The 21,644-nt window shown below is 45.8% G+C and overlaps 1 protein-coding gene across 1 annotated transcript in view; it reads left to right on the plus strand.

Annotated features, from left to right (window-relative positions):
• Positions 1-21,644, plus strand: part of LOC310955259 (voltage-dependent T-type calcium channel subunit alpha-1I-like) — a gene marked incomplete at its 3' end in the record, with an annotated part of 214,196 nt that overhangs the window by 158,849 nt on the left and 33,703 nt on the right. The window contains exons 25-30 of the mRNA XM_083925060.1: positions 2,466-2,658; positions 4,671-4,822; positions 7,878-7,987; positions 12,144-12,277; positions 14,434-14,504; positions 21,184-21,262. Coding sequence (XP_083781186.1) covers positions 2,466-2,658; positions 4,671-4,822; positions 7,878-7,987; positions 12,144-12,277; positions 14,434-14,504; positions 21,184-21,262 — 739 coding nt within the window. The remainder of the gene's footprint in view (positions 1-2,465; positions 2,659-4,670; positions 4,823-7,877; positions 7,988-12,143; positions 12,278-14,433; positions 14,505-21,183; positions 21,263-21,644) is intronic.

A 21,644-nucleotide genomic window follows, 5' to 3' on the forward strand; every position in this document is an offset into this window, starting at 1 on the left:
TAAGAGGCAGCTCCAGGAGTTTTGGACTGTGCCGGCTGTGGAGCGGCTTGGTTAATTGGAATACAGTGACTGGCTTATCGTACTATTTCACATGTTTCTCAAAACTGGAAAACCAAATAGATGTGTTTCCCCCTCACTCACTGCTTATTTAATGTAAAACAATGATGAGCTAGATGATGGAATAACCTCTCAGATGTTGTTTCAGCCTCAGTAACAGTAGCCATCTGAATTTATGTGTCTGTTCGAATGCTGTAACACTTCTTAAAAAGATTTAAGTCTTCATACTTAAAGATTTGCATATCCTGTGCTTAACCACATGAATAGCTCCATCCTTATCCTGTGTTTACCCTGGGCACGTTAGCAGCGAGCTGGAGCTGGGGTAGACTGGGACGAGTGACCAGTTTTTTATATTATTACATGGCTGCTGTTCTCTGCCCTTTACTCAACCGTTCATGTGAGCGTGTAGATGTTGGTATTTAAAGTAGGATGTGTGGCCTCCCACTTCCTGGCCGGAGACCCGCGGGCCCTGATTGGAGCGACGGCCAGCAGCAGCTGCTCCAACCCTCACAGAGCGATCCACCAGCACCGGGTCCCTGCATTGTGGGGTTTGCAAACTGTACTCAAATGCAGTCGTGTGCTCACATTTGACAATTCTACCTGTGTTTGTGGCTTCTTCAGAGACTGGGCCAGGTTTTACCATGACTCCGCTTTGTCTGGAAACATTAGGGGTAGAGGTGCTGCTCATATCGTGTCTTGTTTCAAGAGCGCTAGATTAGTAGGTATTGGATTTTGGTTTGTTTCGGGAAATAGCTCTAGTTTTCCCTTTTTCTGTTAGATTGGTTTCATTGGTTTGGTAGCACCATAGGCCGTCTTCTTCTGTTGTAGTTTTGTACCATTGTTTTGTTGAACAATTTTAAACTTTATCGCTATATTGAATAACTTGCTTCGGCAACAACAGCTGGTTTTGTGTTGCTTCCCTTTCCCCTCACAAGCTGGGTCGTAACAATGGCCACCATATTTGGATTTACAGATTAGGTGGATTGAAAATGGTCGTCTGCTGGTGTAAATGTGAGTGTGCATGTAGTCTATGGACGATGGCGTGGAATCAAAGCGGGCACGAGGAGGACACTCAGACTCCACTCTGGGTGGTGGATTTAAACGCAGGGCCATCTTGCTCACCACTAAGCCACCAATCCATCTCACAGTAGTTATTAGTGTCACGGTGCAATATGAAAATGATTGAAGCAAGCAATCCTGCGGAAGCTCTGCTTTCAAAATGCATTTCACAACTTGGGTTTGAATGGCCCAACATCTGCAGTCTGTCTTAATATCGATATGGAAACGAGACGACCTCTTTGACAACATTCCAGTTATTAGAGACATTTCCATGGTATTGAGCTTTCAAGTAAATGTTGTATATACAGGGGCGCCCCTGTGGCCCAGAGGGTAAGGCTCCGACCATGAACCGTGGACATTTGCTGCGTGTCATTCCCGATCTCTCTTCCCGAAGTGTTAATGTGGTCTATGAATATTTAGGGAGGTGTTCCAGGCACGTCCAGCTGGGAGGAGGCCTCGGGGAAGACCCAGTACCAGGTGGAGAGATTAGATCTCCACACTGGCCTGGGAACGCCTCAGGATCCCCCAGTTAGAGCTGGTTAATGTGGCCCGGGAAAGGGAAGTTTGGGGCCTCTTATCCGGGTTCGGGTCGTGGGGGCAGCAGCTTTAGCAGGGGACCCCAAACTTCCCTTTCCCGGGCCACATTAATAGGCCGGCGTGCCCTAATAAGTAAGCAGCTTATTACAACCCAGATCTAGTGGCCGTAGTGACTTTCTGGTGTTTCTGGAGCGGGTGGTGCAGGTTCTGGTGTTTCTGGGAGCGGGTGCTGCAGGTTCTGGTGTTTCTAGGAGCCAGTAGAGACACAGAAAGGATGGAAGTTGATATAAAATAGCTTTATAAAGAAACACCAATGCTTCATTCTACGGGTGTCTGATGAAGATAGTCCAACTTTCTCATACAGAGCACAACGGTGTGCTTGGAAACCAGAATCAGAGATGAATCCTAAAGCAGCGTGGTTCACAGCGTCCCAAAATTTAAGCCCAAACCATGATCTTTTCCTTAACCCAACTTAGTTTTGTTCACTTCGTGCTTTCTTTCACTTTACATGCTTCTGTCTGCCTTTCTTCTTTAAGATCATTTACATGTTTGTCTCTGTTCTTTCTTCTGTATCGTCTGCTCTCTTTCACTTTTCTTGTTGATAACATCCCTTTCTCTTCTCTGCCTCATCACTCTATCCTCACCTTTTTACCTGAAGGACTTCTGTCAGTCCTCACTTCCGTCTTCCTTCCTCCCCTTCACCTACTTTACCACGTTCCCGTCAGGTTCTCGCCTTACCTCTTTGCCTCGGTTCTCCCCTCCTTCGTCCTCCTGACTCTCTGTTCTCCCACCTCTCACTCCCTTCCTTCCAGCCGACGATCAACAACAACCCGTGGATGCTGCTCTACTTCATCTCCTTCCTCTTGATCGTCAGTTTCTTCGTCCTCAACATGTTCGTGGGCGTCGTGGTGGAGAACTTCCACAAGTGTCGCCAGCACCAGGAGGTAGAGGAGGCCAGGCGGCGAGAGGAGAAACGGCAGCGTCGCATGGAGAAGAAGAGGAGAAGTAAGATCCGCGGGGGGGAAGAGCAGAAGGGAGGGAAAGGGAGGAATGAGAAGGAGGTTTGGAGAAAAAGAGATGGAAAATGATAGAGGGAGGAGGGATTTGGAAGAAAAATTGGGGTGAAATGAAGGAAGGCATTGAACTTGGGAGAGTAGGAAGGGAAGAGGCAGTGAAAAGGAGGATGCATGGAAAGAGTCAAGGGAAATAAAGACAGATGGAAGACAGGAGGACTGATGGCACATAAACCTCCTGAGAAGGCTAAGTGGAGGGGGGACTGGATGATGGAGGGATGGGAGTCGTTTTGGAAAATAGAAACAGAGGAGATCAATAAATCAACAGACAGAAAAGTGGAGAAGAGGAAGACAGGGATAGATTATGTTTGCAGTAGTGTTGTTTTTGGCTGCCTTTTTTACTTTTAGTCTAGCACAGTTAGTCAGGTAGGAACTAAAAACACCTCACACACGCTAGTCTCAGACACAGACACACACACACACACAGACACACACACGCTAGTCACACACACACACACGTTCTCAGCTCCAGTGGCTAACCCTAAAGCTAGCGTTAAAACCCGACACATTAACCGTAGCCTCATGTCGCACCAGCTTTCTAAAACAGAAAGTATCGTTACGGTAGACGACCCCCGGCTGGTGTCACACTTTGTTCTCATGTTTCTTTAGTTGTCGCTGTCGCTAACTCTAACTCTAACACATGGGTGTCAAAGTCAAGGCCCGGGGGCCAGATCCGGCCCGCAATTGAATGATCTCGGCCCCCGGGATGATATTTGATTAGTATTAGAACCGGCCCGCACGTCACAGCCGCCTGCTGGTGTTTTTCACGCACCAAAACTACAATACCCACAATGCAACGGTAGCCCGCGAACTCACTGTAGCGCCGCAAGTGGGCCGCCTCGGCTTCATTATTCATCAGCATTCAGGGCAGATGTTAACTTTCAGCCCAATTACTGACGGAGCCGTAAAAAAATATTGGATTATTCATTTAATTATAAAATAAAATACGGTACACTGTGTTAGGTCTTGGTTCAACAGGTTATATGCATAATTTTAATTTGTTTTAATAAACATTGAACCAGTCCGGCCCTCGGCTTGTAGCAAATTTGTTTTTTTGGCCCTCTGATGTGTTTGACTTTGACATCCCTGCTCTAACGCTAATGCTGACCCACAGCAGCGGCATCTTCTGAATCCAAATAATGCGCGTGTGGGGATTGAGGAAGTGACGTCGCCCAGACACGAGACTGGGAGAGAAACTTCAAAATAATAATAATAATAATAATAATAATAACATGACTAAAGGAGACGAAACAACGTCATTTTGTCTCGTTTTTGTCAACGAAAATGAAGAGACATTTCGTCTCGTTTTTATTCGTCAACGAAATTGCATTATATATTTAGTCTTAGTCGTCGTCACATGCCCAGCATTTTCGTTTCGCCTCGTCCAGTTTCCGTCACGTGGTAAAGGTTCGTTTCTGTTGACGAAAGCAACACTAGTATGCAGTGTATGGATATATTAATACAAGAATGTGAATTTCTTCCCTCAGAATAAAATGTAATCCGGACAATTAGTTAATATGTAGAATAATGATCGTTAAACTTGACTCAAAGCTCTAGAAGACTGTACTTTTTCCTGTGCATGGGTCTAAGTCTTTCATATAACAGATCCTCAACGACGTGACTTTGAATGAGTCACTATTTTAACTCATTTAAAACGCCTTAACCTCCCTCTCACATTCATCAAACTGTTCTCTTCATCATATCTCACTGTTATATCTCCCTCTCCGCCTTTTCTTCATTTGCTTTGCTCTTCCTCTTTCACCCCTCTGGCATAAATAAACCATTACATAAATAATTCTCTTTGCACCTTGCGACGCTTCTATACACACTTTTTTTTAAAACCAAATATTTATTTCTGTCTGTTTTCCATTTCTTACTTCACTTTGCTCTTTTCCCTTGTCTTGTTTTCCTCTTTCTCTGCCTCTTTACCTTTTCTCCCTCCAGAGGCCCAGAAGCTTCCCTACTACGCGTCTTACGGCAAAGCCCGGCTGGCTATCCACACCCTGTGCACCAGTCACTACCTGGACCTGGTCATCACTTTTATCATCTGTATCAATGTCATCACCATGTCTCTGGAGCACTTCAGCCAGCCACAGGTGATGGAGGTGGAAGCGTTGGTCGGTGTGTGGGTGATGCGTAGCGGACTTGTTGAAAGGTTTCTGAGGGGGTGGTGGTGGTGGTGCACCATCCGGGCAGTGGGCACTCCCAGAGGCAGGCTGCCAACCTGCTGCTCTGAATCAGCAGCAAAAACTGCCAACAACCAAAACATTTATCCGCGTGCTGGAGCACAAACATTCTGGCAGATTGAGGTTTTAGTTGTGCAAAATGTTTTGCGGCGGCAGAGATGCTCCTGGGGCCGGAAACAAATCACTTTGAATTATGTTTAAAAGAGAAAACAAGCTTGTTTGACAACAGGGAAATTCGCTGAAAACATTGGTTGAGAGACTGAAATATGTATTTAAAAAAATAGTGGAGGTTCTCTGAGGTCCCTCACCCCGTACAAAAGGCACAAAATGTTTAGTCCGCCCATCACAACACAGCAGGAGAATCTGCCAGCTAATCTCCTGAGCAGTGACTTCCTAATGTCTTCCTTAAAGAAAGTAAAGTCTTTGTCCCAGAACAGAAAAGAGAGAAAGGAAAGACGAAAAACAAACCAAGGGAAAACGACCATTATTTTTCAAAAGAAAGGTGGCTAGCTATTAGCAAACTCCTACTATGGCTGCTAGCTAGCAGCTACCTACCTGAGATTGACACAGCTGCTATTGCCAGCTAGCTAGCTAACTAACTAACTAACTAAGGAACGTTTGCAGCCTGTTCTTTGACCTTTTATCTCTCACGTATGGTGTCTCCACGGGCGCCGCCAATGTTTTCCGACTTATCTTGGTGAGGTCGGGGTTGGTTGAGCTCCCCGAGTTGGAGGTTCCACTTCGACAAGTATTCCAGTGCACTTTTCCGAGTTGGAGGTCCAAAAGTTCCAACCTCCCACGGCACTTGAACGCAGCCCAGAACAGAAAAGAGAGAAAGAAAGACGAAAAACAAACAAAGGGAAAACAACCATTATTTTATTCTAAAGAAAGGTGGCTAGCTATTAGCAAACTCCTACTAGCCTATGACTGCTAGCTAGCAGCTACCTACCTGAGATTGACACAGCTGCTATTGCCAGCTAGCTAGCTAACTAACTCACTTTTACTACCTAGCTAGTTGCTATTAGAACACACACAGTATTATTGTCTTAAGCATGATACTCTAAGCAAACCTAATGGATCCTGGACTCTGTAAAGCGCCTTGAGCTCTGAGAAAGACACTATAGAAATCACAGGAAAAAAAATTGTGCTGTTCAAATTCTTGTCAGACTCCTCATGGACTCCTCCTGAGCAAGAAAGATACCGCATAGCCACATGTTACCATCAGTACAGTCCACAGTACAACAAGGTACTTCTACTTATGCCACCTTATAATTAAAACTACCAAAGTAAAATCCTGCTTTTCCATTAATTCATGGGGAATAATATTATAATCATAAAATATGTAATAGTATACCAGTCACAGGGGGCATTTTATGTCTGTTCGTCTCTCTCTCTCGAGGGAGGGTCCCTGGTTCGAATCCCGGCTGGGGCCCTTCTGTGTGGAGTTTGCATGTTCTCCCCGTGTCTGCGTGGGTTTTCTCCGGGTTCTCCGGTTTCCTCCCACAGTCCAAAGACGTGCAGGTGTTCGGTTCATTGATGACTCTAAATCACCCGTAGGTGTGAATGGTTGTCTGTCTCTGTTCGTCTCTATGTGCCCTGTGATAGACTGGCGTCCTTTCAAGAGTGTACCCCGCCTCACGCCCGATGTCAGCTGGGATCGGCTCCAGCCCCCCCGCGACCCAGACAGGGACAAGAAGCTGAAGATGAATGAATGAATGGCTATATCTACATGTTTTTAAGGCTTTTACAGTGTAGTGTTACTTTTACTTTAGGATGATGAGGCATACTTTAAAATACTGTTGGTATACACTATATTGCACAGTAGATAAACTTACTGGGCAGAATTGACTTTATACTGTTATTGCTTTATGTAAGCATTAACATATCTTAGCATATATATTTGTTCTGCCTTAATTTAGCTGTGGAGGTTTGGATAATACAGTTTAATTATGTGCATTGAACATTACAAGTGTCATTTTCTGTGTTCCCTGCTCCTCCCCGGAGTCTGACATCATTTAGTTGTCTATCTCAATTAAGCCTGCATCTATTAAAAGAGAGAGCATCTCCGCAAGATACTTTTCTGACATTGACGGAACAGCTCGTCTCTCCTTGTCATATTAGTGTCTCTCTTCTTTATTGACATGATACAAGAGAAGTGTTTATGCTTCTAACTTTGATATAACAAAGGATAATTCATTAGTTTATTACAGTTCATAAGAGACAGACAGACAGAAATTAAGTACCGTATTTTCCGCACTATAAGTTGCACCTAAAAACCTTCAAATTTCTCAAAAGCCGACAGTGCGCCTTATCAACCGGTGCTCCTTATATATGGACCAATATTGAGCCACAACAGGTCTCCAACTACGGTGAGCAGCCGCCGACTCTATTTTCCCCCGTAGAAGAAGTAACGCGCAGTGCATGTTGAGATATACGACTGCGTGAAGCGTGCCGTTTCATTTCCATGTGTGTGTTTGTGTAAAGAGCCCAAAATGGCTCCTGTTAAGAGACACGCTTACGACGCAGAGTTTCAACTCAAGGCCATTAGTCACGCAGTAGAACACGGGAATAGAGCAGCAGCCAGAGAGTTGAACATGAACCAATCAATGGTGCCGAAGTGGAGGAAGCAACAAGACGACCTGCGCCAAGTAAAGAAGACTAAACAGAGTTTAGAGGGAACAGAGCGAGACGGCTGCAGCTGGAGGACAAACTCCAACAGTGGGTTGTTGAACAGAGAGCAGCGAGTAGAAGTGTCCGTACAATCACTATTGGAAGGCAACGGTGCTAGCACGCCAACTTAACATCAATGTGGTGCGCCTTATATATGAAGAAAGTTTCAAAATAAGACATTCATTGAAGGTGCGCCTTATAATGTGGTGCGTCTTATAGTGCGGAAAATACGGTACCCACATGTTTTTTTTCTAACCGCTGTGCCCTCTGTAACCCCTGTTTCTCTCTATCGCAGTCTCTGGAGACCACGCTGAAGTACTGCAACTACTTCTTCACCTCCACCTTTGTGATTGAGGCCACTCTGAAACTGGTGGCCTTTGGCTTTCGACGCTTCTTCAAGGACAGGTACATAGGGGACACGATAACAACACAAACAAAAATGCAACCTACCATTTCATAGGTAGGCCTGTGAATGTTCTCATTCGTCCAGGTCATCGTTATCCTCAAAGCAATTTCAGTCAAAAGCAACTGGACTTGGTTATTTGTCTAGGACAGGGGTCTGCAACCCACGGCTCCGGGGCCGCATGCGGCTCTTCAGCCCCTTATCAGTGGCTCCCTGTAGCTTTGGCAAAAAAATATATAAACAATGTGTAAATAACATAATGTTTTTTTGCACAGTGGACAACGGAAAACATTTTATCTTGGAGTTCAAGGTGATATTGAAAGAATATTAGGTGAAATTGAAATATGCGTCACATCCCAAGCGCCTTTCCCTGCAGGTGCTAATGTTGAGTTGGTGACCCGCACTGCTGCTGGATAACCCCCCCCCAATGTTTCGTGGACATTGTAATTTGCTTTCACATGATGATGTCTTACCTGTGTGCTTGATATGTGGTGAGAAATTAGCGAACAACCACAGTTTTAGGACAGGTAACAAGGCCAGGTAACAGTAACTGCATAGAAACCTTTATTAGCTGTGACATCAAATATGTTGTGTGGCTCCAGACAACGTTAATCTGGATGGAAGAGGGGGAAAAATGGCTCTTTTGATAGTAAAGGTTGTAGACTCCTGGTCTAGGAAGACGTTTTACCTCTCATCCAAGAGGCTTCATCAGTTCAGGTACGCATCTGACCAGGCTGGGACTGGACCAGGACCAGGACCAGGACCAGGCTGGTCCAACTAACTGGTGTGGAGATCCATGTATTTAACCTCTCACAAGGGCGATGATGTCACTGGAACCCTTTGTGTCGTATACACCATTTCATAGGTAAATACACCACATTCTTAAATATCTAGCAGTCGGACCGTATTAGTTTGTGCTGTCCACTGAACATCATTGGACCCATTTATTTAGCTTTGGCAAGTTAACTCTTCACAAGGCAGCTTCACAAGTTTGCAGCTCCAAATTGCATTACGTTTCCTTCACAACCTACTTCCTGTTGCAAATTCATTCAATATAAACACACTGTACTTATTAGGAGAGTGGTTTGCTTCCTGGATTAATGATGAAGTAAATGGGCTTATGGGAGTATGTGGATCTGTGATAACGCCAAACACACGCAGGTAAAATACAACTCGAGTGAATGACCAACATTTGGACCCATTCACAATGTCCTCTCTGCGTGCTCTTGATTTGCAATTGGCTAAAGAAGCAAACTGACTCACTTGTTACTCACAGAATTAAATGTGAGTCTATTGGTTTATTAAAAAACTCATATAAACACCCTTTCCACTGTTTTAGACTAACTAAACGATTGCCGTTGAGACAGTGCAGGTGCAGAAACGCCTTTGAATATGAATAGATTTCAATATCTACACTCAACATCTTACCAATGCAGCCAGGGGCTCCTCTCTCTCTCTGCCATGTGCACAGGCTCGTGGAGCAGCTGCGATGCTTTGGCGACCATTACTCGAGATACTCTACTATGTAGATTTTGTTATTGCAGCTTCCATTTTTAGACTTGTTGGTGTGCTGGAGGAAATTGCTTTTGCTTTTTTTTCTGCCCCCCTTCATTGCAAAATTGTTTCTTCCGAGCTATTTTAATCCTCTCTGCCCGTCTCGCTGTTCCTGTCTCGTATCTTTCTCTATATGTAAACAGAAACATTTGACTTGTGTTATTCCAGCTGTTGTTTTTTTAAGACGTGACACTCCTGTGTGTTTTCGGACAGCCCTGGTTTTATAAGGGACCTCGTTTTGTGTGTGTTTACACGCTGTGAGCCCGCTGAGGGCTAGTTGTGCTGCTCTGGGATTGAGATATTATCAAGGACAGGACACATTAACTGTGGAGGAACATTTCTCAGGAAGCAATTTTGCACTAAATTGAGTTAAAATATAAAAAAACTACCCAAGATCCAGCAAATGGTAGCTCAGTCCATAGGTGACTTGGCTGGGAAACGGGGGGTTGCCGGTTTGAGTCCCTGTATGGACCATGTATGGAACATGGACTGGTGGCTGGAGAGGTGCCAGTTCATCTCATGGGCCCTGCCAAGGTGTTGTTGAGCAAGGCACTGAACCCCCAACTGCTCGGGGCGCTGGTCACTGGCAGCCCCCTCGCTCTGACATCTCTCCATTAATTGCATGTATATAGGTCCTGTCTGTGCATGTGTGTGTATTTCGGGCCTGTGTGTCTGTAACATGAATAATAATAGAGTAAAAAAATCGAATTTCCTCGTTGCGGGACTAATAAAGGAATACTTCTTCTTCTTTAAATACATTTTTAAGTCAGATTAACTGCTTTTTAGACAATCCTTACTTACCAAGAGTCACACTAAAGTATGACTTTTGGGCATGAAATGTACAATTTGAGTCGTTTTTGACCGGATTCTTGAGCTGCAAGAGTCGTTTTAGAGTAAAGCCAGTGAATCAGGGAAATCACATCACAACTAGAAATGCAGCTGGAGCGAGTATCTCACTGTCTCTGCCCTCATTTATATTCTTTAATGCTACAAATTATATCCAGCTACGAAATAAGCCTGATAAGTTGGAGGTCAGAGCAGAAGTACAGAGACCTGTTGCTATGGAGATGCTACATCGTCTCCTCTCGTCTCGTTGGTGCGAACGGGCAGGTTTCAGAACGTTGCAAGTTTCGTCTCGACTCGTTGGGAATCTTTGGTGTGAACCTGGATTAAGGTGTTCCTGCTGAACACAAGATCTCCCCTACTCCACCGCAAACCTGTTCCCAGTGTGTGTGTGCAGTGGTGGCTTCAAGTTCCCACATCGAATTACTAATTAATGGACCTGGATTGGCTTTCGAACTAGCTGTGATGTCACAAATCATTCTCAAAGGCCCGCCCCTTAGGGCGCACTCACACTGTCCTTCCGCACCCCGCCCCGGGCTTTAGGGTCCTTGTCCCCCCTCCCTCTCCCCACGCGCCCCAGGCCCGTTTGTACTCACACTACCTGGGCCTCGCGCAAATGCCTCTTGCTGCCTATACGTCATCACGCCGTAACACGTCACACGCATTGATGACGTCATCGCGATGCGTGGCTTTGTTTACAAATGTTTCCGTAGATGTCGGAGTTTTTGTGCGTCTTGTCGACTGTTTTTGAATATTTTCATCGACCAAATCTGCAGTAAACACTCCACCTCCACATCACACCAACGTGAACCTTTCACTACCATTGTTTTAAATGTCCGAACAGGCGCACATAAATGACGTCAGAACCGCCGTAGGCGTCGTGCTCGTGCTCGTACATGTGCAAACAAACTCTACTAAAGCCCACCTCTCTTAGACGGGCCGTGGACGGCCAGCTGGCCGCAGTTATGCGCGGAGCGGTTGCATTCACACTGGTCAAACGCACTAGGCTTGACCCGGTACGTTTGACCAGTGTGAGTGCGCCTCTCACAGAGTCTTTTAAGATTTCCAATGATCAGAGAGAAACTTCCTACTTGCAGCAGATGAATGTGAAAAAACATTCTGGTGTCAAACTCTGCACGGACTGCACAGAGAAGCTCAAACATCCAACAGGAGGAACACGCAAAACACAGAGGACACAACGCTAAACATAGTTTTGAGTGGAGGGAGCCTTTAAGTAGCAACAGTGTCGCATGGACCATGTTTGGTGTTCTTGAATGGGCTGTGGATCAGGCGACATCATTCATCACGTTATACACTGTCAGCATTGGCGGCAGCAGCCATGATGAAATCCATGCGTTCCTACATCCAGCTTGTTGTTCAGCCCTGAAATGACAAGACAGCGAACACAGGAAGTGATGTTTCAGAGGCTGCAATGTTGGCGTAGTATCGAAAGTGCTCTTCTAGTATTGACATAAATATTCATGACGGTAGCGGGCCTTCGGGAAACTGTGGGCTGTTACCAATTCTTCTGCCTAGTCAGATGTGGGAGAGTCGTGCAAATTATGCATAAAGTTGATGTAGAACATTAATATTCATTGGAAAAATTAGCATAACACAGACCCCAGTGTGTGCAGCCGTGAGGTCCTAAGCCACGTACGGAGCTCAGACTCCAAATCCGCTTTCATTCTCCTGTTCACGGCTCACCTTCTTGTACAGATTATGGTAGATTGAAAAAAGGATTGTGTGTGTGTGTGTTTGTAGGTGGAACCAGTTGGACCTGGCCATTGTGCTGCTGTCAGTGATGGGCATCACCCTGGAGGAGATTGAGATCAACGCCTCCCTCCCCATCAACCCCACCATCATCAGGATCATGAGAGTACTGAGGATAGCACGAGGTACACACACACACACACACACACACACACACACACACACACACGGCTCATTGAAACATTAACACACTTTTCGTCTCCTCCCTCATACACAGTACACGTCATCATTTCCATCCATATTGTTCAGACTAAGCCGGTGTTCCTGTTTCCATCTTTCAGTCGCTCTCCTTTAATCGTGGCTCTGTTCTTAGGGCGCACTCACACTGTCCTTCCGCACCGCGCCCCGGGCTTCAGGGTACTTGTCCCCCCTCCCTCTCCCCCCACGCCCTAGGCCCGTTTGTACTCACACTACCTGGGCCTCGGAGAATGCTTCTTGCTGCCTATACGTCATCACGCCGTAACACGTCACACGCATTGATGACGTCATGGCGATGCGTGGCTTTGTTTCCAGATCTTTCCATAGACCTCAGAGTTTTTGTGCGTCTTGTCGACTGTTTTTGAATCTTTTCATCGACCAAATCTGCAGTAAACACTCCACCTCCGCATCACACCAACGTGAACCTTTCACCGCCATTGTTGTTGTTGTTAAATGTCCGCATGGTCCCTCCTTCTTTTTTCTATGTCCGAACAGGCGCACAGGAAATGACCTCAGAACCGCCGTAGGCCTCGTGCTCGTACACGTGCGCACGCTCGTGCTCGTACATGTGCAAACGTGCTTTACTAAAGCCCACCTCTCCCAAACGGGCCGTGGACGGCCAGCTGTCCGTAGTTATGCGCGGAGCGGTTGCACTCACATTGGTCAAACGCACTAGGCTTTAGCCGTAAAACCTGTGAGTGTGCCCTTAATGTTCAGAGGAAATCAGGCGGCTGCTGTAGCTCTCGGGCGACACCGTTTCCTTTCAACGTCACACCGAGGAGGATAATGGCTAATTTCATCACTCACAGTTAATCCTCTCCCTCTTACCAGCGCCCTCACCCCTCCATAATGCTGCCCAGTGACCGCGGAGTGGACCCGTGGGTAAAATGCAAATCAAACAGAGCAGCCGGTGGTGATTAAAAAGCAAGTGGGGTATTTGATGAGGAGTGTGAGTGTGAAGGGGCTACTGGTGACTTTTTAGTCTCTGCTCTCCTCTCATAACATTTGAACCTACTCTGCCTGAATGTTAACTCACTTGTGTGACTGCTGCAAAGAATATTAAGAGGTTTCACCTTCATTTACTTCTTATACAAAGCTGAATTTTAAAAATACAGCGAGCAAGAGGAAGAGCTTCACTGGTTGAATGTTGAATGTTAATTTGTATTCATCTCACCACCTTTTGTTGTTTTACATAAACACCTACTTCATACCTTTTTTTATTTCTTTACCTCCAGTGTGTTATATTTTATTTATGTTATGTTATATTCATGTATCCATGATAGTAACCTTCCAAAGGTAAGGGGCATGTCATATAATTACGTGTGTTTCCAGGTTACATGGCATTAGATTTTGGTAAATTAGCCTTAAACCCTTTTTCTTATAACAATAAAGCATCGTTTGAAAATTACACACAATAAAGCAAACATCTGAGCACTGTGCTGCTGGTCCCAGTATGATCTTAAAGAAGGCTTTAGTGCCACCCAAGAGCGATAGCTAATGTCATTTAACACTTTTATTTATAAAACTGACCATAACACAGGGGTTAACCAGCTCTACAATGGTTCCCCTTTCTCTAACCAAGCACTGCCACCACATCCACCCCCTCTCTCCCTCTCACACAAACAACCAGCACCACCCATCCTGACCAAAGTCCCTCTCCCAGAGGCTTTATTGTAAGGTCGTCTGCCGCCGTACCCCGTCACAATACGGCTGTGGTCTTTTTCTCCCTGCTGCCGACCGCATCGTCAGCCGCGTTCCTCCTGAAATTGGACCTCTGGGGACTGTGAAGGGTCCCTAATGGAGATTCGTGAACCTATTCTATCCATCGATCGTCTGTTGTGTCTCTCACACTCTCTCTCTGTCCGCCACTTACCCGGCTTGATCATTTCCTTCTATCTCTGTGGGGTCTTTTGTCTCTCTGTCCTTTGTTTCACTTTCTCTCAGCCTGTGGCTGTAGTGTATCATCCACACACTCATGTCCAAAGCATCACACACACACACACACACACACACACACACGCAGACACGCAGGTAGTTTGTTTGTCGGACGCTACAGCTGTCTCACCCTGTGCTCTCTCTCCAGTGTTGAAGCTGCTGAAAATGGCAACGGGGATGAGAGCTCTGTTAGACACAGTGGTCCAAGCTCTGCCTCAGGTATGTGTCCCCTCTCTCTCTCTCTCTCTCACACACACACACACACACACACACAGACGTCCTCCCTCAGCTTATCGCAAGGACACCTGGGAGTTAATTAACATTTGTGGGATGATGAACGATCGGAGTCGATAGGATCTCCCGGAGAATTACGACTTTCAGGGAAGACTGCTTAGGACTAAATTTTTGCCCCCGATGTTACGAAACCTTTTTAGTTTCCCACTGTTCCTCTCATTTAATTTACGAGGTGTGAAGACGTCTGTGGCGTTCATTTGGGATTTATCTTTCCCACGGCTGCTAATTAGACAAGATCTGATCCCTTGGTTCACAAAAGGACTTCTCGTTCTTTAACCTTTGCTCTGCTTGCCGTTATATATTTTTTTAGCTTGCCCTGGAATTGTATTATTATTATTATGTACAAACGCTGGTGGTCTTAGTCGGTGCATGAAAGCACAAGGCTGGCAGTGTCATATTCGGTTTTGCTTTGTCGCCGATCCCTTGAAAAGACCAACGTCAACAATGTGTTAATCTGTCACTCATCACTTTTCACCTCCCTGTTTGTTTCCACTGATGATATGAATCTGTGAATTTATGGACACTGTTGTTTTTACCAAATGTCACGTAAAAAGGAGTAAAAAATGAATTTGTGGGGAGGTGTTCCAGTCACGTCCAGCTGGGAGGAGGCCTCGGGGAAGACCCAGGACCAGGTGGAGAGATTAGATCTCCACACTGGCCTGGGAACGCCTCAGGATCCCCCAGTTAGAGCTGGTTAATGTGGCCCGGGAAAGGGAAGTTTGGGGTCCCCTGCTGGAGCAGCTGCCCCCGAGACCCGACCCCAGATAAGAGGCTGAAGATGAGATGAGATGAGACTTTGGTGTGGACTGTGGTGGTTTGCACTGTCACCCCACAGCAAGAGGGTTCCTGGTTTGAATCCCTGCTGGGGCCCTTCTGTGTGGAGTTTGCATGTTGTCCCCGTGTCTGCGTGGGTTTTCTCCGGGTTCTCCGGTTTCCTCCCACAGTCCAAAGACGTGCAGGTGTTCGGTTCATTGATGACTCTAAATCACCCGTAGGTGTGAATGGTTGTCTGTCTCTGTTCGTCTCTATGTGCCCTGTGATAGACTGGCGTCCTGTCCAGGGTGGACCCCGCCTCACGCCCGATGTCAGCTGGGATCGGCTCCAGCCCCCCGCGACCCCGACAGGGACAAGCGGATGAAGATGAATGAATGAATGACTATTTTCAGCTGCAGATTTTGGTGCTTCTTAGTGTTTGATGCAGCAGAACCGTGTGTGTGTGTGTGTGTGTGTGTGTGTGTGTGTGTGTGTGTGTGTGTGTGTGTGTGTGTGTGTGTGTGTGTGTGTGTGTGTGTGTGTGTGTGTGTGTGTGTGTGTGTGTGTGTGTGTGTGTGTGTGTGTGTGTGTGTGTGTGTGTGTGTGTGTGTGTGTGTGTGTGTGTGTGTGTGTGTGTGTGTGTGTGTGTGTGGCATCAACTCAAAATGAACCCTTTGTAACATAATTAAGGCCCATGTCAGCTAGTGTAATGGCGTGGCACCTTGTTTTTGATTAATGACTGCACTGGAGCTCTGTGGCACAGAAGAAAACGCTTTTATCAGATTCATTGTCTGTTCTATAATGTTACTCGTGCCAGTGTACTGGTTATTGGTGAGTTGTGTGGTGTAGCTTTTCTGGATGGAAAAGACTTGAACCAGGACTTTTGTGCATCTTTGCTGGTTACCTGTTTACTGTGACAACAAGGCCCCAGGAAGTATGAACATGAACTGCAATATACAGCACGGGTCTGAGGACATCTCATCTCATCTCATCTTCAGCCTCTTATCCGGGGTCGGGTCGCGGGGGCAGCAGCTTTAGCAGGGGACCCCAAACTTCCCTTTCCCGGGCCACATTAACCAGCTCTAACTGGGGGATCCTGAGGCGTTTCCAGGCCAGTGTGGAGATCTAATCTCTCCACCTGGTCCTGGGTCTTCCCCGAGGCCTCCTCCCAGCTGGACGTGCCTGGAACACCTCCCTAGGGAGGCGCCCAGGGGTCTGAAGACAGGAAACATAAATATATACACACAAAGACAGTAACTGTATACATGGCAACAAGATTGAGACATCTGATCATTTTGTAAAACTTTATATTTTCATAAGCCTTGTCAAGCTGCATATAGTGCTATAAACTCTAATTGTATCATAGCATTACTTCTAATAGCACCTAATTGTATTTAATTATGCATGCAGAGATAAAATATAGACTTTGTCAATTGAATTCAGTTACTAAGCAACAGCCTGAGTTCTTGTTAGTTTTCTGTTGATGTATATTGATCTATAACGTTTATGTTTACAATTTGTATATTATAAAAATTATCTATATATGATATTCAAAATGAAATTACAAGGTCACATGACCAAAATATGCAAGAAGCTACTTCTTCTCTCTGTACATTGCAGTTAAAGCGACTCTCTGCGTCCTCCCCGGGTGTAATACGTCTTTTCTGCACATAAAACACTTGAAAGAGATTCAAGTTCTGCCTCTAATTGCCATTTCCTAACATTATACATCTTTATTTCTTTCTTTTAATGTTAGAAACCAGAGAAACAAATACACAAATGGATCTGGACTGGCTTATTAAAGGCATTTATAAAGACATGAGTCTGCGTGCAGCCAGAAGCTCTGACTAGAGCCCTTTGGGGGGGATTTGTGTAGACATACACAGATATACACATTAACACAAATATGACCAGGTTCACACACACTGAGGTAAAATGACATTCATCTCCCTCCGCTTCAGTTCTCAAATCAATAACGTTAATGTCATTGTCTTCGTCCACTTTTTGCTCCGTCATTTGAACCGATTTCATCAGATTTTGTGGACTTGTTTTTTACGATGGAAGCTTAGACCGACTACGCCAGGGATGTCAAAGTCAAACACATCAGAGGGCCAAAAAAACAAATTTGCTCCAAGCCGAGGGCCGGACTGGTTCAATGTTTATTAAAACATATTAAAATGATGCATATAACCTATTGAACCAAGACCTAACACAGTGTACCGTGTTTTATTTAATAATAATGAATAATCAAATATTTTCTCTGTCAGTAATTTCAAGGAAAACATTTTCAAACAGGCAAACAGCAAAAAAGAAAATGTCCTTCAAAAAATAAAACATGTTCCTTAATATCAAGATAAAGACACAGCTTTGTGAACATGTGAACAACACCCTGTGCTCATCATCCACCTTCCGTTTAGCCATTATTGGGGAGGGCACTTGCGGCGCTGCGGTGAGTTTGTGGGCTACCGTTGCATTGTGGGTAATGTAGTTTTGGTGCGTGAAAAACACCAGCAGGCGGCTGTGGCGTGCGGGCCGGTTCTAATACTAATCAAACATCATCCCGGGGGCCAAGATCATTCATTCACGGGCCGGATCTGGCCCACGGGCCCTGACTTTGACACCCATGGACTACGCTGTCTTTAAAGGTTAGGTTCACTGCTTTTCCTCCTAAACATTATACAAACGTCTCCCATAATCTATAATCAAAACCTCTGCGTTAGCTCTGTTTCGGCAGAGTCATACTGCCGGGTTAGTCTGGGGAAAAGGCCTACAGGCACCATGATGCATTTCCCTTTTTAAAACAGTTAATGAGACTCAGGTTCGCCATCATTGACATCCCTTATCTCCATCTCATCTCATCTTCATCCGCTTATCCGGGGTCGGGTCGCGGGGGCAGCAGCTTTAGCAGGGGACCCCAAACTTCCCTTTCCCGGGCCACATTAACCAGCTCTAACTGGGGGATCCCGAGGCGTTCCCAGGCCAGTGTGGAGATCTAATCTCTCCACCTGGTCCTGGGTCTTCCCCGAGGCCTCCTCCCAGCTGGACGTGCCTGCAACACTTCCCTAGGGAGGCGCCCAGGGTTCATCCTTACCAGATGATCCTGAACCACCTCAACTGGCTCCTTTCAACGCAAAGGAGCAGCGGCTCTACTCCGAGTTCCTCACGGATGCTGAACTTCTCCCCCTCTCTCTAAGGGAGACTCCAGACCCCCTCCTGAGAAAGCCCATTTCGGCAGCTTGAACCGCGACCTCGTTCTTTGGGTCCTGACCCAGCTTTCATGACCATAGGTGAGGGTAGGAACGAAGATTGACCGGTAGATCCAGAGCTTTGCCTTCCTCAGCTCTCTTTTCGTCACAACGGTGAGGTAGAGCGACTGCAGCACCGCCCCCGCTGCTCCGATTCTCCGGCCAAACTCACGCTCCATCCTCCCCTCACTCGTGAACATGATCCCGAGGTCATCCCTTAAACACTTGATTTTTTCTCTTCTGGCTAAATCCCAAATAAACCCACTACAGTGTATTTCAGACTAACAGATATGCAGCATAGACTTTATTATTCAAGCTTACTCCTGCAGAGCTTAAAAGAAGACAAAGCCACTGCAGTTTGATAGTAAGCATGTATTGTTACCCTTTTACAGTAGAGTCTGTGAGCTTCCCATATTTATTTTGTGGAAATCAGATCAACCATTAAAAAGGGAAACAATCACAAAGTAAGTCCAGTGATAAGCTGCAATAGAACGTCTCCATTGCTAACGATTAGAAATCATAAGAATAGAGTTAATAATTGTTGTGTTTATATGATATTTCCCTAAATCAGATGCTCATAAAACACAGGATGAGGTGAGGATCCTCTTTCACCGCAGATGTTGGTGTTAGTTATTTCGCTGCGGTTTGAGGTAGATGTAGTGACCTGGGTCAAAGACATGTTGCACCATGACACGTTTAACTGAGCCAAGGTTGCATTAGTCGAGAAAGACCCAGAATGACACATCCAGTAAACAGTCTTTAAAGTTTGAAGCAGGTTCTGTTTGCTATGGAAACCAAAGGTATAAATATCAAAGTCCATTTTAAGTGTGTTACTCACGAGTTGCCTAGGTGCCAGCTCTAATGCTTCTATAGCATCAAACGATCTGCTTCTCATACCGCTGCATCCCCATTCCTGCGGTGTGCTTTCACTCTGTGCCCGAGGGATCCGAAGACATCACATGGGCTCACATTGCAATGCTGCCTCAGGCTAACATTGCTTTTAATATCCACCAGGAAACATCGGCATGCACAACTGGGGAGTGAAAGAAAGCTATGCTCTCTCTCGGCTTCGACTTACTGTACCTCGCCAAATTCCCTCACTTCACCCTCCCTTGTTCTATCCTCTCTTTCTCCTGTGTCACCCTTTCCTAAAACTGTATGTCTCATCCTTTGCTAATGCACTCTCACTCTTCATTTGCCTAATAAGGGAATTCTACAGTCATGTATTCAAAAGCAGCCCATTTCCTTCCCTGTGAGGTGACTTAGCTAATGGCATACTGCTTGGTGCCTGATGGTGCACCACAGGGAGCCATTACCACAGCATACGTATCTCGAATTTGGGGACACTTTCTCTGCATGGATGGACTCCTGCCTGTTAAGAAGTTGGCTAGTCAAACTTCCCCCAAACGGGGTAAGAGAGTGATTTCCTGTGATTTGAGGCAGGAAGGGCTTTTTGCTGTCCTTGCTTGTGTGACCTGATCAGGTTTGGGTAACAGCCGTTTATTTGATCTGCCTGCGTTATATAACAAAGGGTAATGGTGGAGTTCAATCATCTGCTTTGGACAAAGAGCGCATATGCTCTCATTGTAATCCTCCGTTGCTTTGAGGATTACCCATTATCCCTTGCTACTACGTGCAGGTTTAGAAAGGTAGATGGCGTGCGTGCGTGCGTGCATGCATGCGCTAGCGTCCAATTTTGCTGTTTCCAACTATTTCTGATTCAAAAGAAATGTTTGGATGTTCCTGTTGAGTTTCGTGGCCTCTAAGCCCTTATCTATCTAAATCCATGTTTCACTAGCTTAATCAATACGTGCTGGCTGCACATTGGTTTTCATTTTATGACAATGACATTAACGTTAGCTATGCTGCTAACTGGGCCTGTGTCCACAAGAGGCTATTTTCTGAGCGCTACCATTTTTTTTAAATTCTTCCTTATGAGGAGAGGTCATATTCAGCCATTTTGTTTTCGAGCACTGCTCCGACCACTTCTAGTTGAGAATCTCTGAACTTTTCAGAAAAGGGAAAAGTCCATTTTTGCAGAGCGATCAGAGTGGTGTGCTTTTATGTGCTTGTTGTTAGCTTGTTGTTAGCTGTGTAGCCACCTAGCTAACATGAATGCCATTGTCACAGAAACAATACCAACTGGAACGCTTCCAGGAACTGCGATTAAGTGTTCCCCAGCGCCCTGACGGCAACTTTCTGCCAGTAAACAAATATGCTACGTTAACAGAGGGTTGACTCACCGGCTAACAACAACTTATAACATGTACAGTGACAGAAGCTCAACACTCATAAGCAGCAGCATTCAGTGTCCGGCCGATCTGCTCACACAGATGGGCCTTTCTATCTTTGCGGTGATAAAGCTCTAAAAATAAAGACGTGACGTGACGACACCGGCGCCTCGGGAGATTTTGAACTGGAAGAGCTCAGAGCCGCCCTACACAAGTCTCAAAGCCCTCATACATACTGAATTCAAAGTTACAGCAGTGGGTATGGTTTAACTGATGAATCAGTATCTACAAACTCTGACCCACCACTTGATGAAATATAATAACTTTATGAGTTACCTCTTAATTACGTGTGAATGTTTTGTTTTTGTGTGACAGGTGGGAAACCTCGGTCTGCTCTTCATGTTGCTGTTTTTCATCTACGCAGCTTTGGGCGTGGAGCTGTTTGGAGAGCTGGGTAAGTCTGCTCTACCACTAACTTGAAGCTTATCAAGCAACAAAAAAAACTTTAATAACTCTACACAAAACAGGATTGTCCCCACTGTCACCAATTATCACCCCACCATGTGGCTCATCAGCATCAGGGCTGCCCTTCTGCCAGGCCACACTGTTGTAATTAAATTGGAATTAGGGCGCACTCACACTGTCCTTCCGCACCGGGCCAAAACAGGTTTTTCAGCTAAAGCCTAGTGCGTTTGACCAGTGTGAGTGCAACCGCTCCGCGCATAGCTGCGGCCAGCTGGCCGTCCACGGCCCGTCTGAGAGAGGTGAGCTTTTGTAAAGCGTGTTTGCACATGTACGAGCACGAGCACGAGGCCTACGGGGGTTCTGAGGTCATT

This window comes from Echiichthys vipera (assembly GCF_963691815.1).
Source record: "Echiichthys vipera genome assembly, chromosome: 2".
Taxonomy (NCBI): Eukaryota; Metazoa; Chordata; class Actinopteri; order Perciformes; family Trachinidae; genus Echiichthys; species Echiichthys vipera.